The sequence below is a fragment of the Crocodylus siamensis genome, chromosome 3 (genome assembly GCF_052110815.1).
Source record: "Crocodylus siamensis isolate JL-2025a chromosome 3, ASM5211081v1, whole genome shotgun sequence".
Classification (NCBI taxonomy): domain Eukaryota; kingdom Metazoa; phylum Chordata; order Crocodylia; family Crocodylidae; genus Crocodylus; species Crocodylus siamensis.
Window position 1 is genome coordinate 199,864,611 of NC_143397.1, and position 24,896 is coordinate 199,889,506.

A 24,896-nucleotide genomic window follows, 5' to 3' on the forward strand; every position below is an offset into this window, starting at 1 on the left:
AAGGGCAAACTGCTGTTTCCCTGTGCTCCTCCCAGCTCCTGGCATGCTACGGTTTCCCAGTAGCAAGTATTGCTTTAATATGCTGGGTACAGTTTGTAGCACCACAAAGAGGTTTGCAGCACCACAAACCATATGTGCCTGCACATCTGGATCCAGCCCTAGTGTCTACATTGGACAGATGGGGCATTCCCTGACATACCAAAGATATATTTGTGTTCCAGGAATATGAGCTAAATAATTTTATATATGGACGCGTGGTACTACTGACATATTAAAAGTGGCTTAGAGTAAAAGGTGTGGCCAAGAGATTGAGTCATGGATCTCCATTCTGCCACCAAAGAGAGGGTTCTGATAATCCATCGGTAGGAAGCATAAGAGTTTGTAAAATAAGATAACCAAAAATTTAATAAGTACTATAAAAATGACAGTGCATTTTAGAAAACTTGTGTTTTCTAAAGTTTTGTATTTTTCTCCATTGGGGATGAAATTCACCCCAACTAAGAGGCTTAGGGGAGGATTTTGGCATGATAGAAATCCCATTTATACTCCACATAATGCAAGTCTGACTTAAATACAGGCAGTCCACAGACTTGCAACACAACGGGTTCCTGAAAGCCTCCTCTTAAGTCTAAAAGCTGTAACTCAGAACCGATTTTCCCATAGGAAACAATGTTATAAATGGGAGATTGGTTCCTGAATCAAGGCCCTATTTTCACCAAAAATAACCCAGAATTTTGTATTCAATCAATTATAGATGAGTAATATAACAACATTAATGTATTTCTATTGTAAATAGCAATCATACTGATTTGGAAGGACTTCTTCAAGGTGACTTTGCTGGACTTTTTGCAGGGCTCTTGGCTGGAGTCTTCTCAGGAGTCTTGGCTGCAGGTTTTTCTGAAGTCTAGTCTGCTTTCTTAAAGAAAGAGTCCAAGGAAGTTTAGACAGATGTTCTCCAGGGAGATGGGCGACACCGCAAACTTCTTCACTGGCATGCCGCGAGGTCAGATAAAGCTTGTAAAGTCGAAACTAACATCCGAACATTAGAACAGGGTGTCAATGTACAAACATTGTAAGCGCAAAACGTTGTAACTTGAAATTTGAAAGTCAAGGACTACCTCTAATAATGTTTTCCTCCTGCACTCCATCTTTCCTGGGGTGATCTGCTCCCTGTGTGAAAAGTTATCTTGATTTAAGACAACTTTCCTCACTAAATAATCTCTAATTCTTTGTTATCCTCCTGACCCCCAAACTACAGTGTCATTCCATAAAATGAGTTTCTACTGTTGAGAGAAAGATTTTTTTTTAATAGCCAATACTTGAAAGACTTGCTATTTTTAATGAACAAGTACTTAGTGATTTAGTCCCTCTATCAGGGACGGGCACTTACTTCGGGTGGAGGGCTACTTACTGAGTTTTGGCAAGCGATTTGGACGACAGGGTGAAAAGCACCCTGTTTAAATTCGCTGATGATACAAAAATTTGGGGTGAGGTGAGCACACTAGTAGGGAAGGAAAGACTGCAGCAAGACCTGGATAGGTTACAGGGGTGGGCTAACAAAAACAAAATGCACTTCAACACTGACAAGTGCAGGGTGCTGCACTTAGGCAGTAGTAACCAGCAGCACACTTATAAGATGGGAAACTCCCTTCTTGAGAGCACAGAGGCAGAAAGGCATCTTGGAGTCATTCTTGACTCCAAGATGAACATGGGCCGACAATGTGAGGTCACGGTTGGCAGGGCTAACCGGACATTGTCCTGCATCCACAGGTGCATCTCTAGCAGGGCCAAAGAGGTGATCCTCCCCCTCTATGCAACGCTGGTCAGGCCACAGCTGGAGTACTGTGTCCAGTTCTGTGCACCCCACTTCAGGAGGGATGTGGACAACACTGAGAGGGTCCAGAGGAGGGCCACCCGCATGATCCGGGGACTACAGGGCAGACCCTACAATGAAAGACTGTGGGACCTGAACCTGTTCAACCTTCACAAGAGAAGGCTGAGGGGGGACCTGGTGACGGTCTATAAAAAACTCACTGGGGGGGGACTAGAAGGGTTTGGGAGAAACCTTGTTTCCCCTAGTGCCCCCTGGCATAACAAGGAATAATGGCCACAAGTTGTTGGAGAGTAGGTTTAGATTAGACATCCGCAAGAACTACTTCACAGTTAGAGCGGCTAGGATCTGAAACCAACTTCCACGGGAAGTGGTGCTGGCTCCTACCCTGGGTGTCTTTAAGAGGAGGCATGATGCCTACCTAGCTGGGATCATTTGAGCCCAGTTGTTCTTTTTCTCCTGCCCTGGCGGGGGGTCAGACTTGAAGATCTATAAGGTCCCTTCCGACCCTACTTCTATGATTCTATGATCAAGGGCCGCATGACAGGCAGCCATGGGCAGATAAGTATTAATTTTCTAAATTTTTTAGGGGGACCCTGCAGGCCAGACAGAATGGCCTGGCAGGCTGCACCTGGCCCATTGGCCGTATTTTACCCACCCCTGCCCTGTATAGTATTTAGCATCATGATATGCAGTTGAAGTATGTGAAATGTTAGTTTCTGATAGTTAAGGATCTAAAATATTATCTCTAATAACTATTTTTTATTATGATACAATTTTCCATTTATACACAAGCAACTGAGAACTAGCATGAGTGAAGCCATTCAGAAGTCTTACTGATTTGAGTACACATATCTTTGCCAGCTGCATGTCCAAACAGCACAGGTTTTCCATTAAAATGATGCAAGATTTCTTATGCTAATAAGGAAGACGCATGCTGGGAACTGGGCTTGCATTTCCTAGGTCTCCTCCAAGTTGGTAACAGATTCTTGAACTATTCCAATAATTAAAATTATTTCTGCTAGTGGAATGCCAAGAGCATCTGAAGGAAGAAATCCAACTAGCAGTATAAACTTACAAAAAAACCTCTTACCTATTAAGAAGGCACACTAATGATGTGCAACTAAACAGTATTCAAATACGGAACTATATCAAATTATTTGCTTGTCTCTGAATTCATGATTCTGCTGAGTCATCACTTCAAACTAAAAAACAAAATTAAGGCAATATCCTACACAATCTGATTCTAACTGTGTCATGTTTGACAGGCACATTGGGTTGTAACAGTTGCATGCTACCAAAATAACCAGCCACAACATAATTACTGTCTTTATGGCTCTCTACTATCTTATGAACTGTCTACAGAAGCTGCAGCTACTATAAAGTAGATTAATCCAGAGACAGCAAATGCCATGCAAGATAAAATAATATGCATATGGGCTTATCTTCCTTCAAAATAAATTGTAGAATACCACTAGTGCTAGTAATGGCTTGCTAATGGCTGAAGAAAGTGGTTAAAAAAAGATTATTAAAATAGGTTAAGATAACTTAGTTTATCTCAAAACTAACACCATCACAAATAGCAAGTAAAATATTTGTGCTAATATTACTATTTAAAATTCTATTTCACCTTCAGATATTTAAATGACACTTAAACAGCCATAACTACAATTTTTGGCACAACATGGATTCTATATACAATTGTATAGTTATGCTCACAAGGGCTGCCCACTCTCTTCATAGGCTCAAGTGTAGAACAGAATCTCAAAGGCACGATCCTAATGCTGGGTAAGTCCCAAAAACTTTAGTCACTAAAAAACCACCACACCAAAAAGTGTTTGACAAAAGAGATGGAGGAACTGAGCCCTCCCACCTTTTAGCCCAGTGATTAAGCCACTTGCCATAGCACGCTAGAGGGGCCAGAATTTTTGAGACAGAAAGAATTTAGCCAAGTTGAGAAACTCCAACAAGAAACATTAATTTCTTGTCATACAACAAATTGTTGGCTAAAACAAACTAAACCATTATCCATCCACCATTGGTGGCGTATTACAGAAAGATAATCATATTAATTTGTTCTCTGCATTGAAGTGATCAGATCTTCTCATCCAAACTGTGGAACTAGAAAAATGGACAATTTATTAAAGCTCCGCTCTACAAAAAAAAGTATGCATTGACAGGAATTGAGGTTATACATAGGAAACCCTAGGAAAATACAAGTATACTTTACCTTTAACATTTTTTCCAAATCCCATAGACGCAGCAACTGCACTCTCCTCTTGTCTTTTGCTGTTTGTTTTCTCTTTCATGACATCATCATCACTTGAAACATCATCAGAGCTCATCTTCTTTTTCTTCTTTTTTTTATGTCGAGGTGGAAGCTTTTTTGGGAAAGTAAACATGGGGAATATCACAAGGAGCATTGCAATGGCACAAAGGAGGAATCCACTCCACCTACAGTCAGGAAATATGAACAGCAGTTGAGAGCCAGCACAGCGTGAGACACAAAAATGACCAAGTAAACTACAGTGGCTATCACACTGTAAATCACAGTCTGTCCCAGCTTTTGAGAAAAATATTTATCGGCAGAATACCACAAAGCCTCTTGTAAAGATGGATTATACCTTTAGAGTCACAAGCTAAGGGTCTCTGCCATGCACAAACTTCTCTTTCATAAAGAGGTGGTTTGGAATCACCATTGGAAAAAAGCAGACTTAGTCCCCTTGATCATACAAAGAATTCTGCAGGGCTTGGAGGACATGCATGCAGGGAATATATAGGCTGGAAGACAAGGCAGTGATGTAGTAGCTGAAGGAAAGCAATCATCCTCCTAAAAGCCCTAAAGTTTAACTTTACCAAGGACCCCATCTATTCAGAAGAACCTCCTTTAAGGAGGATTTAATGCGCAAGTGAATCTCTAACAGCCAGCCAGTGGCCAGCACATGGCAGCAAGCTCATATTACCGTGGAAGAACTCAGAAAACTTAAGAAGGGAAACTATAGAATCACATGACCTCCTTCATGGGGATTTAATAGAGAAAACAATTCACCTCTAAGGGAGGAACTCAAATTTGCTCTATACAATTACTTGAACCTATGGAAAGTCTGGCTTTCACTAGAAAAAAAATTCTGAAGTCCAACTGTGAACTCCTTTTACACAAATGTAAATTAATGAATGATCAGTATACTACAGCAAAACACCAGCTCAGAAACCCTATGAGAGGGGAATCTGTTCCTTTGACTTCAAATAAGATGATTTCAGGCTAGTTTTTTTAGACTTGTTCTATCATCTGATGCCCAGAGTTCTATCCCTGAGCCAAATATTTCATAGTACATGTCTGAAAATATTAATAGAAGGTGACAGGACTTCCCATCTGAATAAGAGAAACAGTATTTGGCTTCATTTATGCAATGCAACAGAAATACATGATATACTTTAAAATGGAACAAAATATGCCATACAATGCACAGATGATGATTTGTGGATGATGAATTATGAAAGTTAAAAACAAATTTAAATCCTGTAAATATAGCATCTTGTTTCTAGAAATTTTTGCAGGCAGATCTCATAAGGCAAATATAAAGTGGCTAAAAGTTTTGACTTTACGTAAGCAGAAAATCCCTTATTCATTCATTTTAGCTGATAAAATACATGGATTAGAAATAGGACTTTTAGAAGGATTAGTAGGCACCATCAGACAGGGAATAAATTACTACAGTACATAGAGATATAGTAGAAATTCCTTTTAGGATATCAGGGAGAAACACTACAAAGCACTGATCAAGGAAATGGTCTTGGCAATAATAAATAGAAATAAGACCATCCACTCAGCACAGGACACTGGCATGTATCAACAAGTGAAATTAAAATCTAAAGAAGCCATTATGACAGCATACCAAGTGCTGGATATGTCATAACTGCAGCATAGTACATAACATGTCATGCGTCACATAGGACATGTGTCTTGCTTTACAGGAAAGATGGCAAAGAAATGGAAAACAGACCAGAGTGGACAGCAAGAATAATAAGTAGTTTCACTATTAGCAATTAGGATACAGCAGACAAAATCCTGGAGAATACCCCAAAGGCTTCTGAGCAACAACTAGGCTTTCAAAAGGAATGAAAGCTAGAAAATATAAATGGCACAAAAGGAATATCTTTCGAATCCTTATGTGGAATTGTGGGGAAAGCAGTGTGAGAAGAGCCAAGCATAAGCAGACTAAGAATTAGGGAAACAGAAATCTCTCTTCAAATTCACAGACTTCCAAGACTTGCAGAGCCAACTTCCATGCGAATATATCATTAATAAAGCATGGTAGTCATCTTACAGAATATAGATTTCCACATAATTTCTCTCCGAATTCAAGCAGATATCCAAGTATAAGTTTCTGGATCATTGTATAACTATGACAGTATTGAATATAAGGTAATTTAAAATGCATAGTGCCTGGAAATTATTATTTGGTTACAACTTAGACAATTTAGCCAAAGATGCATTGAGTAAGAACCCAGAATTGCAGTGACTAGAGCAAAGCCAAATTCTAATTTTTCATTGATTTTCAGCAGAACGTAAAAAATCCTCAGAATGGCATGATTATTGGTTTTAACTGACCTCAGAATATCTAAGTTAAACTGCTTCTGAGAAAGAAGCCTTCTCAGTACAACACTAGGAAGGTAGTTGTTACCTCTCTTTGTCCTTTCCATTTTCAAAGGGTATTTTTTACACATGCACACATCACAGCACCGGGCACTCTGGAAAGCACCCAGCACTGCAGAGCATACAATTGTATAAGTGGCAAAATGTGCATCAGCGCTGAGAAAATGGCAGTGGTATGCTTTTGAACTAAGACACCGTGGAGGTGCTTTAATTCAAGAGCACACTGCCACCATTTTCTACGCGCTGATGCGCATTTTGCCACTTATACAACTGCACACAGTGCAGGGCAGTTTGCCTCAGCTCACATGCAGAGCAGACTCGATTGACTCTGCTCTGAAACAGTGGATCTCTGGCGCATCCCTGGAAAAACGTATGTGTATAAATGCCTCAACATATCAGGACTTTTAAGAGAAACAACAACTTTTTTTTATCTATTTCTTTAGAAATCTGGTGATGGCAATTACATTGCTAAATTATTTTTCAAGTTTTTGAGTCAATATCCATTGCATGGAACATGGCTATTACCCAAGTTAAATCAAAACCCAGCATCAATCCTTGTCAGGCACTATTGCAAAGCACTCCATAAGAAAAACAAATATGCAATAGGTAAAGGCAGGCATCATCCATGTCTTGCCACAGCAACAGGAAGGAATTTGTTATGTTAGCATATCATAGAATCACAAAAGTAGGGTCAGAAGGGACCTTACAGATCTTCAAGTCTGACCCCCTGCCTGGGCGGGAGAAAAAAAAAAAAAAAAAAAAAAACAAAAAACTGGGCTCAAATGATCCCAGCTAGGTAGGCATCAAGCCTTTTCTTAAAAGACCCCAGGGTAGAAGCCAGCACCACTTCCCTTGGAAGTTGGTTCCAGCTCCCAGCCACCCTGACAGTTGAAGTAGTTCTTGCGGATGTCTAATCTAAACCTACTCTCCAACAACTTGTGGCCGTTATTCCTTGTCATGCCAGGGGGCGCTAGGGGAAACAAGGTCTCTCCCAAACCCTTCTGGTCCCCCCTAGTGAGTTTATAGACAGTCACCAGGCCCCCCCCTCAGCCTTCCCTTGTGAAGGCTGAACAGGTTTAGGTCCCTCAGTCTCTCATTGTAGGGTCTGCCCTGTTGTCCCCGGATCACGAGGGTGGCCCTCCTCAATAATGACTCCAAGATCCTTTTCTGCCTCAGTGCTCTCAAGAAGGGAGTTTCCCCATCTTATAAGTGTGCTGCTGTATGACCATATGTTTATATGGTCTTCAGAAGAAAACGAAAACAACCTATAGTCAGTCTTTGATAGTCTAATCTAACAGAAAAGTTTTCTCCTGGCCTTAAATCTGACAACTGGTCTGATCCTAAGTGCATCGGCCAAACACTTGACTGCCGGTAGGAATTTGGTAGAGACCTACCTAAATCACGGGTTCATGGATTTTGCGGAAACCTCAAAATCTGGGCTTCCCTGCAAAATCCAGGGTTGCCCATGGGAAGGAAAGACCAGGGCCTCTCCACCAAACAGTACTGAAGGGTGGTGCCTCTCTGACAATCAATGCTGAAGGGCCAGGCTGCCACAAAATGCCTGCAAAATGAGCTCTTTGTGGCAGGACAAAGCTGGAAAAATGACTTTGTCTCACCATGAACTAAGTCAGTCCCTAAATATCCAGATACTCCACTCAATCCCAGCCCACAGCTATTAGTATATCTATTGCTTCAGAAGATAAAAAAATCCCAAAGCATAGAAACTAAAGTAAGTTATTTATAGGGGAAAGTGGAAAATTATTCCTAGCTACTCCAGACAACCAGCAGCACCTCCGAAATGTGGAATTACTACATAGGGTTGGCATTAAGTTTCCTTCCCTATAATGGGAATATCATATATTTGTATCCAGGTATCACAAATATTGATTACTGACTCCCCCCCACTCAGCACACCTTAAACCCACATGCAGGGCAGCCCATGCAGAACTGCCTGTGAACTTGCCAGGCAGATGGAGCCCACCAACTCCCATCACACATTCATTTTGAGGCATACAAAACAGCCACAAAGATGTTCCACATTAAACACCATTTATGGCCACTGAATATATGGTATGCTACCATTTACCATGGGATAAATGCCAGTTCTGCCAGGGGCTATTATGGGTGCAGCTCTGTTCCATGCCTGTGGCACAGAGTCACTTGAAAACTAAAATGCATTAATTTAGTTAAAATCTGAATTTAATACTGAGGTAAGAGCATGAAGGCTAGGGACAGTTATTACACATACACCAGTGTAAGTGACTGGAAACAGGTTTAAATCTGTAACAACAGAAGTTCAGCACACATAAACCCGTTTCAAAATGGCTGAACCCAGTTTGAAATAGACCTGGATGCTTGTGGTATCACACTTAACTGATTTAGGTTAAACCAGTCTGTCAAACTTCTGTCCCAGATCCCCTCCTGACTCAAGTTACCTTTGCAGTTCACCAGCATCCCAACATACTTTGAGGCCCCCTGCAACCTCCCTCCTCATAGGGCAGCCCCCTGGAACACAGCTCACACTCTGGTGTTCCAGCCCAGTGCCAAGCTGGCCCAACCCCAGGGCTGTCACAGAGCTGCATGCACAGATCCTCTGCCCAGCTACAGCTCCCAACACTGGGCAGCATGCAACCCAGAGCAGGTAGGATCCACACAGCCCTGGCTTGGCCAGCATGCTTGCAGGGAGGGGATATGGCAGGGAGCCAACGGAGAGCCTTCCCTCAGTAACTGCACAGCCCCAGCTTGGCCAGCACATAGCCCAGAGCTGGGGTGGGGAGGTGCATAGGGAGAGCCTACACAGACACTTCCCTCAGGGTCCCTGTTGACTCCCCCTGCCAGCTCTGTGCTGCCCAGCCAGGGCTATATAGACCCTGAAGGAGGCATCTGTCTTGGCTCCCCATGCTGCAGCCGGCCCAGCTGCCAGATTTCATAGACATTAGGGCTGGAAGGGACCTCGGGAGATCATCGAGTCAGCCCCCTGACCAAAGGGCAGGAACTCAGCTGGGGTCATAGGATCCCAGCAAGATAAGCATCCAATTTACTCTTGAAGGTGTTCAATGTAGTTGCTTGAACCACCTCCACTGGCAGACTGTTCCAGACCTTGGGGGCTCGGACAGTAAAGAAATTCTTCCTTATGTCCAGCTTAAAACGGTCTTGCAGGAGTTTGTGACCGTTCGACTTCGTCATCCCTTGGGGCGCTCTGGTGAACAGACGTTCCCCCAGATCCTGGTGGTCACCCTTGATAAACTTATAGGTGGCCATCAGATCACCCCTGAGCCTACGCTTTTCCAGGCTAAAGAGTCCCATGTCTCTCAGCCTGTCATCGTAAGATCTGTTTTCCTGACCTCTGATCATGCGCGCGGCTCTCCTCTGGACTCTCTCAAGCTTCTCCACATCCTTTTTGAATTGTGGAGCCCAAAACTGGACGCAGTACTCCAGCTGCGGCCTCACCAAGGCCGAGTACAAGGGGAGAATGACGTCCCGGGATTTGCTCGAGAAGCATCCATGGATGCAAGCCAGCGTTTTGGTCGCTTTATTAGCCGCAGCATTGCATTGCAGGCTCATGTTCATCTTGTGGTCAATGATGACCCCCAAGTCTCTTTCTTCTGTAGTGCTAACCAACGTAGCACTGCCGAGCCTATAAGGGTGCTGCAGGTTTTTCCTCCCAAGGTGGAGAACCTTGCATTTAATCGGTGTTAAACACCATGAGGTTATTGTCTGCCCATTTGCTGAGCCTGTCCAGGTAGCCTGGATCCCCCGCCTATCTTCTGGCGTGGATGCTTTGCCCCAAAGTTTGGTGTCATGGGCGAACTTGGCCAGTCCACTCCGGACTTCAATGTCCACATCGTTAATGAAGATGTTGAACAGTATGGGTCCCAGGACAGAGCCTTGAGGGACCCCACTGGTCACAGGGCACCATGATGAGTGACTGCCATCAATCACAACCCTCTGGGTCCGACCACAGAGCCAATTTCCCAGCCAGCGGATCATGGTGGAGCCAAGGCCACAACTAGCCAGTTTGGCCAAGAGGTGATCATGGGATACCAGATCAAAAGCTTTTTTGAAGTCAAGATATATGACATCAATCTCTTCTCCCTTGTCCAGATGATAGGTCACCTGGTCATAGAAAGAAATGAGATTGGTCAAACAAGACCTACCCGCAACAAACCCGTGCTGGCTATCCCTTAGGATGTTAGCCTGGGCCAGTCCCTCAAGGATGGCCTCCTTAATAAACTTTTCTAAGATCTTCCCCAGGATAGAAGTCAGGCTAATGGGCCTGTAGTTAGCCGGATCCACTCTCCTCCCTTTCTTGAAGATCGGCACCACATTGGCCTTCTTCCAGTCTTCGGGCACTACACCAGAGCTCCAGGAGTTTTCAAAGATCCGTGCCAGGGGCTGGGCTATGACGCTCGCCAGCTCCTTGAGTACCCTGGGGTGCAGATTGTCAGGGCCGGCTGACTTGAAGGTATCCAGCTTCTCAAGGTGTTCCTTCATGAGGTCAGCATTGATGGAGGGTAGGGGATCCCCCTCACCCAGATTTCCCTGTCCCATAGCAGGCATGGGCATCCCATGTGACTGATGAAAGACTGATGCAAAGTACCTATTTAATAGGTTGGCTTTTTCCTGGGCGTCAGTTGTCAGTTGCCCCATCTGGTTTAGCAGGGGTCCAACGTTGCCCTTACTTTTCCTCTGGCTCCCCACATATCTGAAAAAGGACTTTTTGTTATCCTTGATGCCTGAAGCTAGTTGGAGTTCAGTTGCAGCCTTGGCTTTCCTGGTTCGCTCCCTGCAGGACCAAACCAGCGCAGAGTAATCCTCCTTGGAGGTGAATCCCATCCTTCATCCTTTGTAGGCTTTCCTTTTAAGCCACAGGAGGTCCGCTAGGTCCCTGGAGAGCCAGGGGGGCTGCTGTGCCTTCTTGCTGCCTTTCCTCCGTGTTGGAATAGATTTAGCTTGTGCATTGACAATCGCTTCCTTGAGGAGCAACCACTCTTCTTGAACTCCCATCACCCTGGGGTCATGGTCCCTGAGGGCCTGACCAACTAGCCTCTTGAGCTTGTCAAAGTTGGCTTTTCTGAAGTCAGATGCCTCGGGCTCAGTGTGAGGAAGGTCTGCAAGGGGTTGGGGCCATGTTCCCCACAGCCAATAAAGGAAGGGCCCAGCTGGTCTAGGCTCAGCTGCCCTCAGAAACATCCAGCAGGCAGGGAGGTGTGCAAGAGTTGGGGCCACCACCACCTGGCTTCTGGTCCTTGGCAGTGCAGGCATCTGTTTTCCCCCATCGAAGGAGAAATGCGTATTGTTCTCTCCTGATCCCACCTGCACAGTTTAGAGAAACCCACATGGATTGAACCAACTCCCCCTCAGGCTTTTTGACACTCTGTACTTAGCCAAAATGTTCTGGCCTCTGATACAAAGAAGGTCAGGTCAAGACCAGAAAAGGTCATTATATAAAATCCGGAGCTTGGATTCAGGACATCACGGCGATGATCCCAGACCTCATCCGGCCCTCTGATCACTACCCCTTGGTCGTCACCCATGTGGGCACTAATGACGCAGCCGGGAGTAGTCCAGACCACGTCATGAGAGACTACAAGGCTCTGGGGAACAAGCTTAGGGAGACGGGAGCACAGGTGGTTCTCATCAGTTCTTCCGGTGAACAGGTGCAGACAACACCATAAGGCCTGCATTGGAGAGGTCAACCGGTGGCTTCAGAGCTGGTGTTACTAGGCAGGCTTTGGATTCTTCGACCATGACCCTAGCTACTCCAGCCAACCAGCAGGAGCTCTGAAATGTGGAATTACTACATAGGATTGGCATGCAGGAGACATGCCAGGGCAGGACAAGCTACATCTCTCCCTGAAAGGTAAGCGTGTTTTCTCTTCCAGGCTGGCTGATCTCATATGGTTCATCAGGGGGTGGGAATGGGAATGCAGGAGGTCAGAGATGATCTAGTTAGCGAACTTTTGGAGGGGCTGGACATGTTTAAATCAGCAGGTCTGGATGCTCTTCATCAAAGGGTCCTGAGGGAACTGGAAGAGGTCGTAGCAGGGCCCCTAGCATAGCTGTATAAGCACTCGTGGTGCTCTGCCCAGGTCCCAGAGGACTGGAAAAGGGCCAACGTGGTCTCCATTTACAAGACAGGGAGAAAGGAGGACCCGGGTAACTATATACCAGTTAGTCTCACCTAGGTCCTTGGGAAGACCTTTGAGAAAATTATCTGCAGGGGCCCAGCATAGGAGGTAATGCTTAAGGGCAACCAACACAGGTTCACTGCGGGCAGATCCTGCCTGACTAACCTTGTTTCCTTTTATGACCAGGTCACAAAGTCCTTGGATGCGGGCATTGAGGTGAATGTCATCTACCTGGACTTCAACAAGGCCTTTGACACTGTTTCTCATCCCATTCTCATAAAAAAGTAGGCGATTGTGGCATTGATACCTACAGTCAGACGGGTGGCAGACAGGTCATTTTCGACCTGGAGGGATGTGGGTAGTAGTGTTCCCCAGGGCTCGGGCCTGTGCTATTCAACAGCTTTATCAGCGACTTGGAGATGGGCATAGAAAAGCACGCTATCCAAATTCACTGATGACAGAAAGATGTAGGGAATAGTGGGCACACTGGAGGGGAGGGACAGAACCCAACTAGATCTAGACAGGTTACAGAGGTGAGCGGATGAGAATAGAATGGAATTCAATGCAGACAAGTGCAAGGTGTTGCATCAAGGGAGAAGGAACCTGCAACATACCTATAGGCTGCGGGACACCCTTCTCAACAACACAGTGGCTGAAAGGGATCTTGGGAGTTATTGTTGACTCCAGGATGGACATGAGCTGCCAATGCAAGGAAGCAGTCAGTAAGGCTAACAGCACCTTGTCATGCATCTACGGATGCTTCACAAGCCGGTCCAGGGAGGTGATCCTTCCCCTCTATGTAGTGCTGGTCAGGCCACAGTTGGGGTACTGCATCCAGTTCTGGGCACTGCACTTCAAGAGAGATGTGGCTAACATTGAGAGGCTTCAGAGAAGGGCCACTTGCATTGTCAGGGGGCAACAGGCCAGGCCCTAGGAGGATAGACTAAAGGGCCTGAATCTATTCAGCCTCCACAAGAGAAGTCTGAGAGGGGATCTGGTGGCCATCTATAAACTCACCAGGGAGGACCAGCAGAAAATAGATGAGACTATTTCCCCGGGCACCACCTGAGATAACAAGGAATAACAGCCACAAATTGATTGAGAGCAGGTTCAGGCTTCATATCAGGAGCCTTTATTTTACAGTTAGGGCTGCCAGGCACTGGAATGAGTTCCCAAAGGAGGTGGTGCTCTCCCCTACCTCGGGGGTCTTCAAGAGGAGGTTGGATAGATATCTGGCTGGGGCATTATGATCCCAGCACTCATTCCTGCCCAGGGCAGGGGGTCAGACTTGATGATCTATTCAGGTCCCTTCTGACCCTAGAAACTACGAAAGTATGAAAACAAGGATATATGCAACCATACTCAAACTAGCTTTAATCTAGTAAACTCAGCAGCACAGAGTTCAACCCTGATTGTGAAACACAGTGAAAGAGTGAAGTATTGGGGGATTACCCATACTGAGCTCCATTCTGATGAGGCTGGATCAACAGTGCTACTATCCAGTTTAAGCTAGAAGCACCCAAGGTATAAACATACCCTATGCAAAGCTTAATCTGAATTCATGTCTCAAAATTATTCCAGTTACAGAAATCCGGAAATCCATAAAGCACAAAACTTTCAAAAAAATAAATAAAAAAAGTTAATTTCTGATCTGAGATTGGCTGCCATTTCTGATATGTCCTGGTCAAATATGCTTAAAATATTGTGAAGATTTTGGACTTAATCAAACATAAATCAAAACGTTCTTCTGGCAACACATAACCTTACAGAACTCTTCCACAGAATAGGTTAACAAACATAAATCTGAGTGAATACTCTTAAGGAAGGACTGTCCAATTAGTGGCCTGGGAGTGGTATAAGGCCCACAAGGAGCTAAACTGCAGCCTGTGGCACAGGTGCAGCTCTGGAACTATGGGGTGAATGCCCCTGCCTCTTGCCCCTCCATCCCCTTGCCTGCTGCTGAATTCAGAGTCTTCAGTCGACATTTGTAACTTAAATCAGGGGCAGGAGAAAAGAGAGTCGAGCAGCAACAACACCCTGGGTTCTGGAGCTGTGCCAAAGCAGCAGTTCCAGAAGCTATGCTGACAAGCTTCTGCCCCATTGCTGAGGGTAGATTTTCTGGCCTGCAGTCAGAATCTGGCCCAATGGGTCCAATAAGTTAAACAACCCTGTCCTAAGGGTTTTAATTCATTGTGGAGAAAGAAATTTCCAAGAATAATGTGCAGAGATAGGGGTCACAGGGATTGGCATATACTGCAATCCTATTGTGGGCAGGATTAACCAATTTGTACAATATCTCAAGCTGTGCCCAAAACCCCAAAACCCTGTGACTTTGGCTAGTCAAAAAGGTACTATAGGAATGGTAGACAGCAGTAAGTTCAAGATGACCTTCCCATGGGCATAGTGGTGGTGGAGGTGGAGGTGGTGGTGGTAGTGGTGTTCAGCCAATGACTGAAGCTTTCTCTTAGACTTAAATGGAGACTCCACTTTATCTCCAAGTTGGAGTGGAACATCACAAATCAACTGCATCAAAGATCCAGCAGCACTAAAACACACTCCATAATTTCAAGGGTATTGAAGCACCTATTGACTTGAACCTCCAAGGCAACCAGGAGCTCAGAAGCAAATTGTAGGCACCAAGCCAGCCCTATGGATTTTGAATCCTTTGAGGTCCTTGTCTTTGAGGCTTTCCATGGAAATTTGAAGTCAGACTTATGAGCTACTTCGGGAAAGTCAGACTCTCAGAGCCTGATATATACTCAGTCCTTTCAAATGAAGGGAGTGTTTTCAAGATTACAATTCTTCCAGTTATAATTTGCTCAGAAATGCCATTTAATGAATGCTAAAACAGTGATGACTGTTGCACTGCAACATGCCCATCACTTTTTGGTCAAGTAACTTAATGATCTGTATCGTTAGCTCTCCAAATTCCTAACTATAAAATTCTTAATTACACAAGATGCAAGGATACAAGAATGGAGATCCATTCTGGTACTGAATTTGTACTTGAAGACTATATTAAATTTCTTTGCTGACTATATAATAACTTTGAGTATACAAATAATCAACTAATGTGTCAAGAAGTATAATCAACCAAGATGATCAGTGTAATCTCCTATTACAAAAATAGCTAGTTTATTCAGGTCTGCATAGTTTACAAGAGCAGAACGGGGTTTCTATGTTCCCAAGTGGTCCCTGAGCAGAGTGCTGCTCTGGATTCCCATGCAACCCTGCCTGATGTGATAGCAGGGCCCCCATACCACCGCTACCACCATGATCTGCATTATTGAATGATGGTATTTCATCCTATCATTCTTGTACTTTACATAGGGAAGAAAACAGTACCAATGAGAGGGAGTCCTGTAGCAGTAGAGAGCTAGTGCCACTGCATCCATTTAATGATATGAGTTTGGGTATAGCAATTGTACAGCAAGTATACACTGCCTGTTAAATTACTGCTGGGGATAAAAATCTTGCTTGGATACTCTCTTTTTTCTCTGACCTCATTTTTAAAGAAATCTAACAAGTACCTGTATTGCCTAAGATACCCCATGCACTTTTGAAAAAATGACTGATTCTTACCAGTTTCCAATGAATCGAGGGTCGCTCTGGTCAATATAAACAGTCGTTCTAGGATCAACATAAAAACCGATAAGGACTCCTCCTAATAAATATCCTGCTGCAGGACCAAGTGCTCCCATTACATACATGATGGCTGAGAAAACACAAGTGGAAAAAAGCAACCCAAAGTCATAAATCCATAAAAGGAATTCAATTCCTTTGCATTAGTTCCCCTTGATTAATAAAATATTCTGCAGAGGAATGTAAAAAAAAAAAATCATTAAATATTAACAACAGGAACAGAGTGCTAGTTGGTGGCATTTGACATTTTTTGGTGCAGTCCTTGGTCACATTACAAATGAACAATGCTGATTCCATTGGATTCAGACGAGTGAAATCTCCCATGAAAACTGAACCATGTTAAACATCTATCACTAGGGAATGAATATTTGAAATTTAACACTTTCAAAATACAGTTCTTTAGAATAATATTGTGCAAATTCTGTTATACCTCATATGTAAATAATTTATCTCTATACATATTATTATGCATTTTAAAATACTTTTTTGGTTAAGACAACTTTTGTTCCTAATATAGGATTTTGCACCTTGTAATATCTTGTCTTTCAAATTTTTAATTTTTGGATGAACTCCACTGAAGGATTTCCTAATACCTTGAAACTAGAAAACTGGCAACTGAGAATACATGCATATCACCAGCAGCTCTATTTTCTACTGTTTCTGATTTTCATCCATAAATCTCAAAGTTGTATTTCAAAGGTCAGTTGGATTATTCCCGTTTTCAAAACAAAGAAACACAAATATGCAAGGGAACAGCTCTTTGTCTGACTACTGGGTGTGTAAATTGCAACTATGTATCTAAGGGGCTATGTACCATGGTATTTTCTCCCAGTCAAGTCCCCAAAGAAGCATTACTTTTGTAGCATAACTTTATCTTAGTCTTTAGAACATGCCACTAGAAACAAAGAAGAGAAGGATGTACCCCTTGCATTAATGGTTTTTCAGGGACTTGAATAGGGTGGAATAAGATTCTCCGATTGAAACTTCACTTACGAAGCGTAGACTTGAAGAGATCTCTCAAGCAATCACAATAAGTTCTCTCATTTCCCTGCTGTCATATGCCCCAAACCTCTGTCCACTGTATACCACAACCATAAAACACTCATAGACAAGGGCATCACTTTTACCTTGGGCACTGCAACGGTAAAGAAAAGACATTCATATGACCCTAGGAAGTGGATCACAATCCATACTATAGAAAAGTGGTGCTCAACCTTTTTTGCCCCACAGGTCTGATGGGCAGTGCCTGGTTTGTCCATGAGACATATATAGCCGATGGACACAATCTGGCATACTGAGGGACTGCAGGGCACCCCAGCCCTGATCCAACCAGGGGTGGAGCATGGTCTGCCCCGAACTGGCTGCCACTGCTCAGTTGGTCCACAAGCCAGGGATTGAGCACCCCGATAAAGAAAATGGCAAAAAATAAAAATCAGGCAGGATTATGACCTGGAGAAGCACTCCTTCCTGACTCCAAATATGGTAACTGGTTTTATCCTGATCACCACATGAGCAAGAAACACCAGTGAAAGATATACTGAGAGGTACCCAAAGCCTTGAAGAATGAACAAAAGTTAAATAAATATCTTACATGCATACAAGCAACCCACAGCAAGATCAAGTTTCTTTTCAGCCTCCCTCACGGAAATACCAAACATCTGAAACTACATATTACATATTCTGCTAACTATTCCAACAACAAATGTATCCTATCATACTACCTCTTCTATAAATTTATCAAGCTCTTTCTTGAAGCCATTCAGGTTTCCTCGACTTAATACTTTATTTTAAAGTCCATTCCATAATGTTCCTCCTCCGAGTTCCTCAAAACTTAACTCATCCTTGTAGTTTCCAGTTTAAATTTGTTCACAACTGCTTTCTACCCACTTGATCTGGTCCTATAACTTAGATAGCTCATCTCCTTCTCAGGCATATGAATATATTTATAAAGAGTAATCATAATCTCTCCCTACACTTCTATTGTTAGGATAAATAAGCCAAATCCTTTCAATCTCCACTCACAAAATAGGTTCCCTGTTCTCCTAATGGAGACTCATCCTAATAGCCCTTCACTGCACCTGATCCATTCTAAAATTCATATCCTTTTGAACTTAAGTGACCAGAATTGTACACAATATTCTAAATGATGTTTACCAATTCCTTGAATGGCAAAACTAATACTTCCCTATCTCTACTAAAAATGCCTCACTTAGCCCATCCTTGAATTGTATCAGCCTTTTTTTCATAGCCATACTGATAGGTCATGGCAATTTTGCAGTTGATCAAAATACCTGGAAGCATCTCTTCTTCTGTCACCTTCAATCTGTGATACCCAGATCAGCATTAGCTCCTAGGAACCTGACTTTATACTTTCTACTATTAATTTGCTCAGCATTTTTCTTATTCCTCTATAGAAAGTTATCTAACTCCTCTTTAAGGACTTCATGATCTTAGGTATATCAGACAGCGAAAGGGTTTCTTCCAGGTGGAATGTCGAAAAAAAAAATCAAATTATGTTTTCTATACAACTTTATTCAAAGAAAAATATGTGCAAAATAATTCTGGATAAAGCACCAGGCTCAAGAGCTAAAATGGCATCCAGATGCCTAACTCCTGTGAGCTCAACTCTCATCGACTGTCATTAGATACAAGAGCATAATTACCTTTGACATTCTGGAACCATATCCACCACCTAGACCTGACTGGCACCAACACAATAACTGAGGGCAATAGAGAATTATTATTCTTTATTTACACTATATATACCCGAGTTCCTAACCTGCTTCTTGGTGAGTACTCTAACTAGAGTGGAAGGCTCCAATCAGAGGTGTAACAGGGCAGCTCCACACCCTGTGCAGCAGTTCTGCACAGGGCAGCCCTGGCTGCCATGCTGCTAAGTTATTTCTGTGCCCCACCCCCAAAGGCAACACCTAGAACTGCTGCTGTGGTTGTTCTCTCTCCTCCCCTCACTTACGTTACTGATTCCAAATTGTTATGGCAAGCCTCATTCACTTACATATTCCTAGAGACCTAAAAATGCATTACTGAAATGAATGATCTTCTTTCCCCCTGGGATCCTAACACCCCACAATATTGCTATTCAGATCCATAAGCAGCTGAAATTCAGGTCCTTGCAAAGGATGGTGAGAAAGTCAAGGAAAATCTTAAGAGATCTTAATTAGTTCATATCTCTTTCAGTGGCACATAAAGGCAGAATATATTCAACAGCATATGCAATAAGAATATGCAAGAATATGCTCCTCTAACAGCTGGCCAACAGCAAAGATATTAGTCTCTTGCTTTAAGTTCATCAATTCAGCTCAAACGATATCAACTTCTGATCCAGCTTATCACTTTAGTTCAAGTATGCTTTTTTTGTTGAAGGCTCTGTACTATATCCACACTCAACATGATTGTCTCCTACGAGGAGATGACTGGCTCTGTGGATGCAGAGAGTGTAATGGATATGATATACCTCAACTTTAGCAAGACTTTTGATACGGTCTCTAGCAACATTCTTGCAAGCAAGCTAAGGAACCCTGGGTTGAATTAATGGACTATAAGATGGACAGAAAAAACTGGCTGGGTCATCATCAGTTTCAAAGGGTAGTAGTCAATGACTCAGCATCTAGTAGAGCCAGTATAAAGCAGAGTGTCCAAAGTGTCGATCCAGGGACTGTTTTTGTTCAGTATCTTCACCAACGACAAGGCATCTACTTCAATAACAAGAGGGATGGCATGTACCCTCAACAAGTCTGCAGATAACACCAAGCTGGGGAAAGTAGGAGATACACTGTGGAGTAAAGCTAGGATTCAGAGACCTAGACAAATTGGAGGACTGGACCAAAAAGAAATCTCATGAAGTTCAATGAGGACAAATGCAAAGTTCTTCACTTAGGATGGAAAAATCCCATATACCAGTATGGGCTGGGGACTGACTGGGTAAACAACAGCTCTGCAGAAGAGGACCTGAGGATCAAAAGTAAATAAGCTGAAAAAAGGAAGCCGAATAAAAGCCAACAGTGTACCCTTGTTGCAAAGAAGGATAACGGTATGCTGGGCTGCATTAATAGAAATGTTACCAGCAGATTGAGGGAAGTGATTATCCCCTTTATTCAGCACTGGTGAGGCCACATTTGGAGTGCTGCATCCAGCACTTAATGAGTGCGGGTGAGCCACACAAAATCTTCCAAAGATATCATTTTAACAATTTATAGATAAAAAACAAAATTATATACTAAAAAAATCAAACACCTACAATAACAGTTTAATTTTAATTTCAAAAAATAATTTGTCTTCTTTTACACTTTTTTTGAGTAGCATGTATAGCCATACAGCTCAAAAGGAAGTCTTACTCTCATATATTGGGTGGGGGGTAAGCAGTGGGTGTGGGGTACTGCTTGGCTTCCCACAACTCCAGTGGCTTCTCTTCCTTCTGCCTGACATGTGGCTCCACCCCATCTTGCCCACAGCTCCCCCTGCAGCACTCCACTTGGGACTGAACCCTACCCATTCACACCAGGGGCAGCCCATGCCACACTCCTACCCGCACCCACCCAGCCCCACCAGTGGGTGGAAGGCAGCCAGGAACTAGAGCTCCAGCCCTGTGCACTGCGGCTGGAACCGTCCGACTGTAGCTTCTTCCCCACCTGCTCAGCCCATGTCCCCATGCCATTTACTGCCTGGAGCCACATGTCAGGGGCAGAAGGAGGAGGAGGAAAAGCAGCCACTGGAGGCAAGGAAAGCCAAGCAGTACCTAGGAAGCTGATGCACCAGCAGTCCTGCTGGGAAGAGCTGGGTTGCCCCAGGTGGGAGCAGGCAAGACTCAGCCCTATGTAGAGGCAGCTGCAGGCTGGATACAATCGATTGTTAGGCCATATCCAGCCAGTGAGCTATACTGTTTTCAGTGGCAACAGGTGACAAAACAAGCAGCAATGGTCTCAAATTGCAGCAAGGAAAGTTTAATGTTAGATATTAGGAAATAAACCCTCTCTCATTAAGACAGCAGTAAAGTACTAGAACAGGTTACCCAGAGTGGTTGTGGAATCTCCATTTTTGGAGGTTTTGAAGACCCAGCTAGACAAAACCTTAGGAATGGTTCTGCTTTGAACAGGGGGTTGGACTGGAAGGCATCCTGAGGTCCCTTCCAACCCTAATTTTCTATCATTCTATGAATACTAGAGGCATGTCTAGGCACAGCAATTTGCTCCAAACAAACTACAGCAAATTTAAAAAGGCAGGGATTTACTACTCTGCTGCTGCTACAAAGTAGCTTTCCATGGGCCTGTTCTTACCCTGCAATAAAATATAACCTAACTTACGGAAGCTTAGCACTCAATAAAAGAGGAGTGAGCTATTAAGATCTTGCCTTCACTTACCAGATTACAGTAACTGTTCACATGGATGCTATAGAGTAACTAGTAAAACAAAACACCCTTTAAAAAGTCACTGTAACTGTTGTGAGGGAAAGGGGGTTTCTGCACCCTAAGTTCATTCTGGGTTTTGGTCAGGGAAATTAACAAATACAATTTTGAAATGGAGCATGTTAAAATGTTCAGTTTCCATTCTGTTACTGCCATGAAGGCCAAGTCTAGACATTGGATTGGGCCTGGAATAGAACATATCCCTTGAGATGAGATAGTCTATAAGGCTTCAATATAGGGGCTGCAACTTAAAGCAAGGGGGGCTGGATGACTGTTGGATGGAGGACTGACAGCCCCTCCACACCTTCAGCTGTGCTGCTTATGACAAGCGAACCTTGCATTTCCCCTTGGCAAATGAGCTGCTTCCCTGACCCTTGCCAAGAGAAGAGATGGGGAGACCTGTATGAAGGGGGTGGGCGGGGTAGGATTGGAACATGTTATTTTTTGCATATGTGCTTTTCCTCTCTCCCCACCTTGTTCCCACCAGCAGCTCTCCAAATAAATTCCCTCACCCTCTCTCAGATTATTTGGGTGTAAGTAAAGTATGTCATGAGTACGGTCTTGTTTTCTCTGTGCTTCTTACAGGGAGGAGGTGCTAAATGGCTCTTTAAAGAAACCACCTTGAAAGCTGGTTGAGTAAAGGGAGGAAGGGGTAAGTCATGACATCTCTTGCTGAGAGAGTGGTGGTGGAAGGATCATTTTCGACCTGGAGGGATGTGGGCGGGGGGTTCCGCAGGGCTTGGTCCTCAGGCCTGCACTGTTCAACATCTTTATTAACGACTTGGACAAGGGGATAAAAAGCACCCTGTTCAAATCTGCTGATGACACGAAGATGTAGGGGGAAGTAAGCATGCTAGACGGGAGGAATAGGCTGCAAAAATCGGACCTAGGACAGATTACAGGGGTGGGTGGATGAGAACAGGATGGGTTTCAGCACTGACAAGTGCAAGGTGATGCACCTGGGGAGGAAAAACCAGCAGCATACCTACAGGCTGGGGAATTCCCTTCTTGTTAGTGCAGAGGCAGAAAAGGATCTTGGAGTCATCACTGATGCCAAGATGAACATGGGCCGGCAGTGTGGGGATGCAGTCAGGTAGGCCAACCGCACCTTGTCATGCATCCACAGATGCATCTCAGGCAGGTCCAAGGAGGTGATCCTCCCCCTCTATGCGGCACTGGTCACGCTGCAGTTAGAGTACTGCATCCAGTTCTGGGCACTGCATTTCAAGAGGATCCAGAGGAGGGCCACTCACATGTTCAGGGGGCAGCAGGGCAGGCCCTACAAGGAGAGGCTACAGGACCTGAACCTGTTCAGCCTCCACAAGAGAAGGCTGAGGGGGGATTTAGTGGCCTGTTACAAACTAGTCAGAGGGGACCAGCAGGCACTGGGGGAGTTTTTGTTCCCCCGAGCACTACCAGGAGTGACTAGAAATAACGGTCACAAGCTGGCAGAGGGTAGATTCAGACTAGACATCAGGAGGCGCTACTTCACTGTCAAGGCGGCTAGGATTTGGAACAGCTTCCAAGAGAAGTGGTGCTGGTTCCTACCCTGGAGGTCTTTAAGACAAGATGAACATCTTGCTGGGGTCATTTGACCCCACTACTCTTTCCTGCCAAGGCAGGGGATCGAACTTGATGATCTGCTCAGGTCTCTTCCGCCCCTACCAACTACGAAACTACGAAGCACCCTGGAGCACCAGAGTTCAGCATGAGTCACAGAGGAAGGTGAAGGGGGTAAGAGGGCAGTCCTTCCTGGGCTGCTGGAGGACTTGGCCAAATGCTGTCACCCTGTGAGCACATCTATACATGACGCCAAGGCAACATAGTGCCGGCAAGCACAAGCTGTGATGCCAAAGCTAAGACACCATCGCGACACGCTCCCTTGTTATAGCACATTGCTACAGTGATGTAACAACTAAAAATAAACGTACACTGTGCACACAGTGCAGTACAGGCTGTTACTGTGCCACCAGTTAGGACTTCCTAAAGGAAATACTCAATGACAGCAGAGTAACAAAGGTGCCATACGGACATGTATAAACGCGCCCAATGTATCGTATGTTCAAATTAAAGTGAGAAACACAAACAAACTACAAAGTTATTCTACATTTCACTAGCGTGTGTCTCAATGACCATCTTTAGGGCTCATGATCAGATAATAAATTGCTTGAATGTATGGCTTGTTACAGTTTATTGCTGCACTAACACACAAATTGAATTTACCAAAATGTAACATCTGCCAGGGGCCTCAAACCCCTACTCCTCTTTCAGTCCTCAGGCTTGCTTTTGAACAGAATATAATTTCTCTCTTACAGGCCAAATCAATAAGAAAAGAAAAAGGTACAGGCAGGGTAACATCCACAGGAGAATCAACAGGCATGGGGCTCTCATCGTGCTCCAAAACCAGGGGGGTGGGGCTAGGGATAGCTGAGCGAGGCTTCAAGAACTGGAACATCTGCACAGGAGACTATATTTTGGTGTACGTCATTCCCACAATGCACTGAACAAAGAAGCTGGCTGCGGGCTTCCACTACACCAGTCACATAAGAGTGAATATTTCCCTTGCATATAATAAATTCTTGGTATTAAAAGGGTCATTGCATAAGAGTGAATTTGCACATATATAGCCTGCATAAAGTGAGGGAAACCTGTAGCTTAATTAGAGCTTTTCGTTCTTTTCTTTAAATAATGTTTTTATTATTCATGGAGTCTTGATTAAAAATAATTAGACTTTGCCAAAATTCTTTTTGAATAAGATTTTGACTATGGAAATGTGTTGAATCTCACAAAGAAATGTCAACATGCCTAGCAAAGATTTTGCTTTTCTAAACTGATTTAGCATTTTAGTAACATGATCTTCTTGAAGCAACTAATTAATAGATATTGTTCTAAATATTGAGCAATTTCTTGTTCACACACTGCTCATTTCTTGATCTTTGAATAAATAAATAAGTATGTACTTTTACATCAGATTTATTGCCACAAAGGCTATATGATCTCCTTGGTCAATCATGTTAACTTATGTACAGTGTTAAACATAAACAGCTTTTGAGACTTCATACATAGTTTTTCCTTTAAAACTTTTTAGTTAATGAATGAAGTCCTCATGTACATGAGGTGTGAGGAGTGCTGTTAATCTCATGTACAACAAGCCTACCAGCCACTTTCCTTCTCATATTTTTTTTGTATCAGGCTCTAAGATTCTAAAACAG

General features: G+C 43.7%; 1 protein-coding gene across 3 annotated transcripts in view; it reads right to left on the minus strand.

Annotated features, from left to right (window-relative positions):
* The window catches only part of SLCO5A1 (solute carrier organic anion transporter family member 5A1), a 112,919-nt gene that overhangs the window by 52,017 nt on the left and 36,006 nt on the right, over nucleotides 1-24,896 (minus strand). For all 3 annotated transcript variants that reach the window (XM_090040121.1, XM_090040120.1, XM_090040119.1), the window contains exons 2-3: nucleotides 16,202-16,334; nucleotides 4,062-4,285 (exon numbers count right to left, since the gene is read on the minus strand). In XM_090040121.1, coding sequence (XP_089896247.1) covers nucleotides 4,062-4,285; nucleotides 16,202-16,334 — 357 coding nt within the window. The remainder of the gene's footprint in view (nucleotides 1-4,061; nucleotides 4,286-16,201; nucleotides 16,335-24,896) is intronic.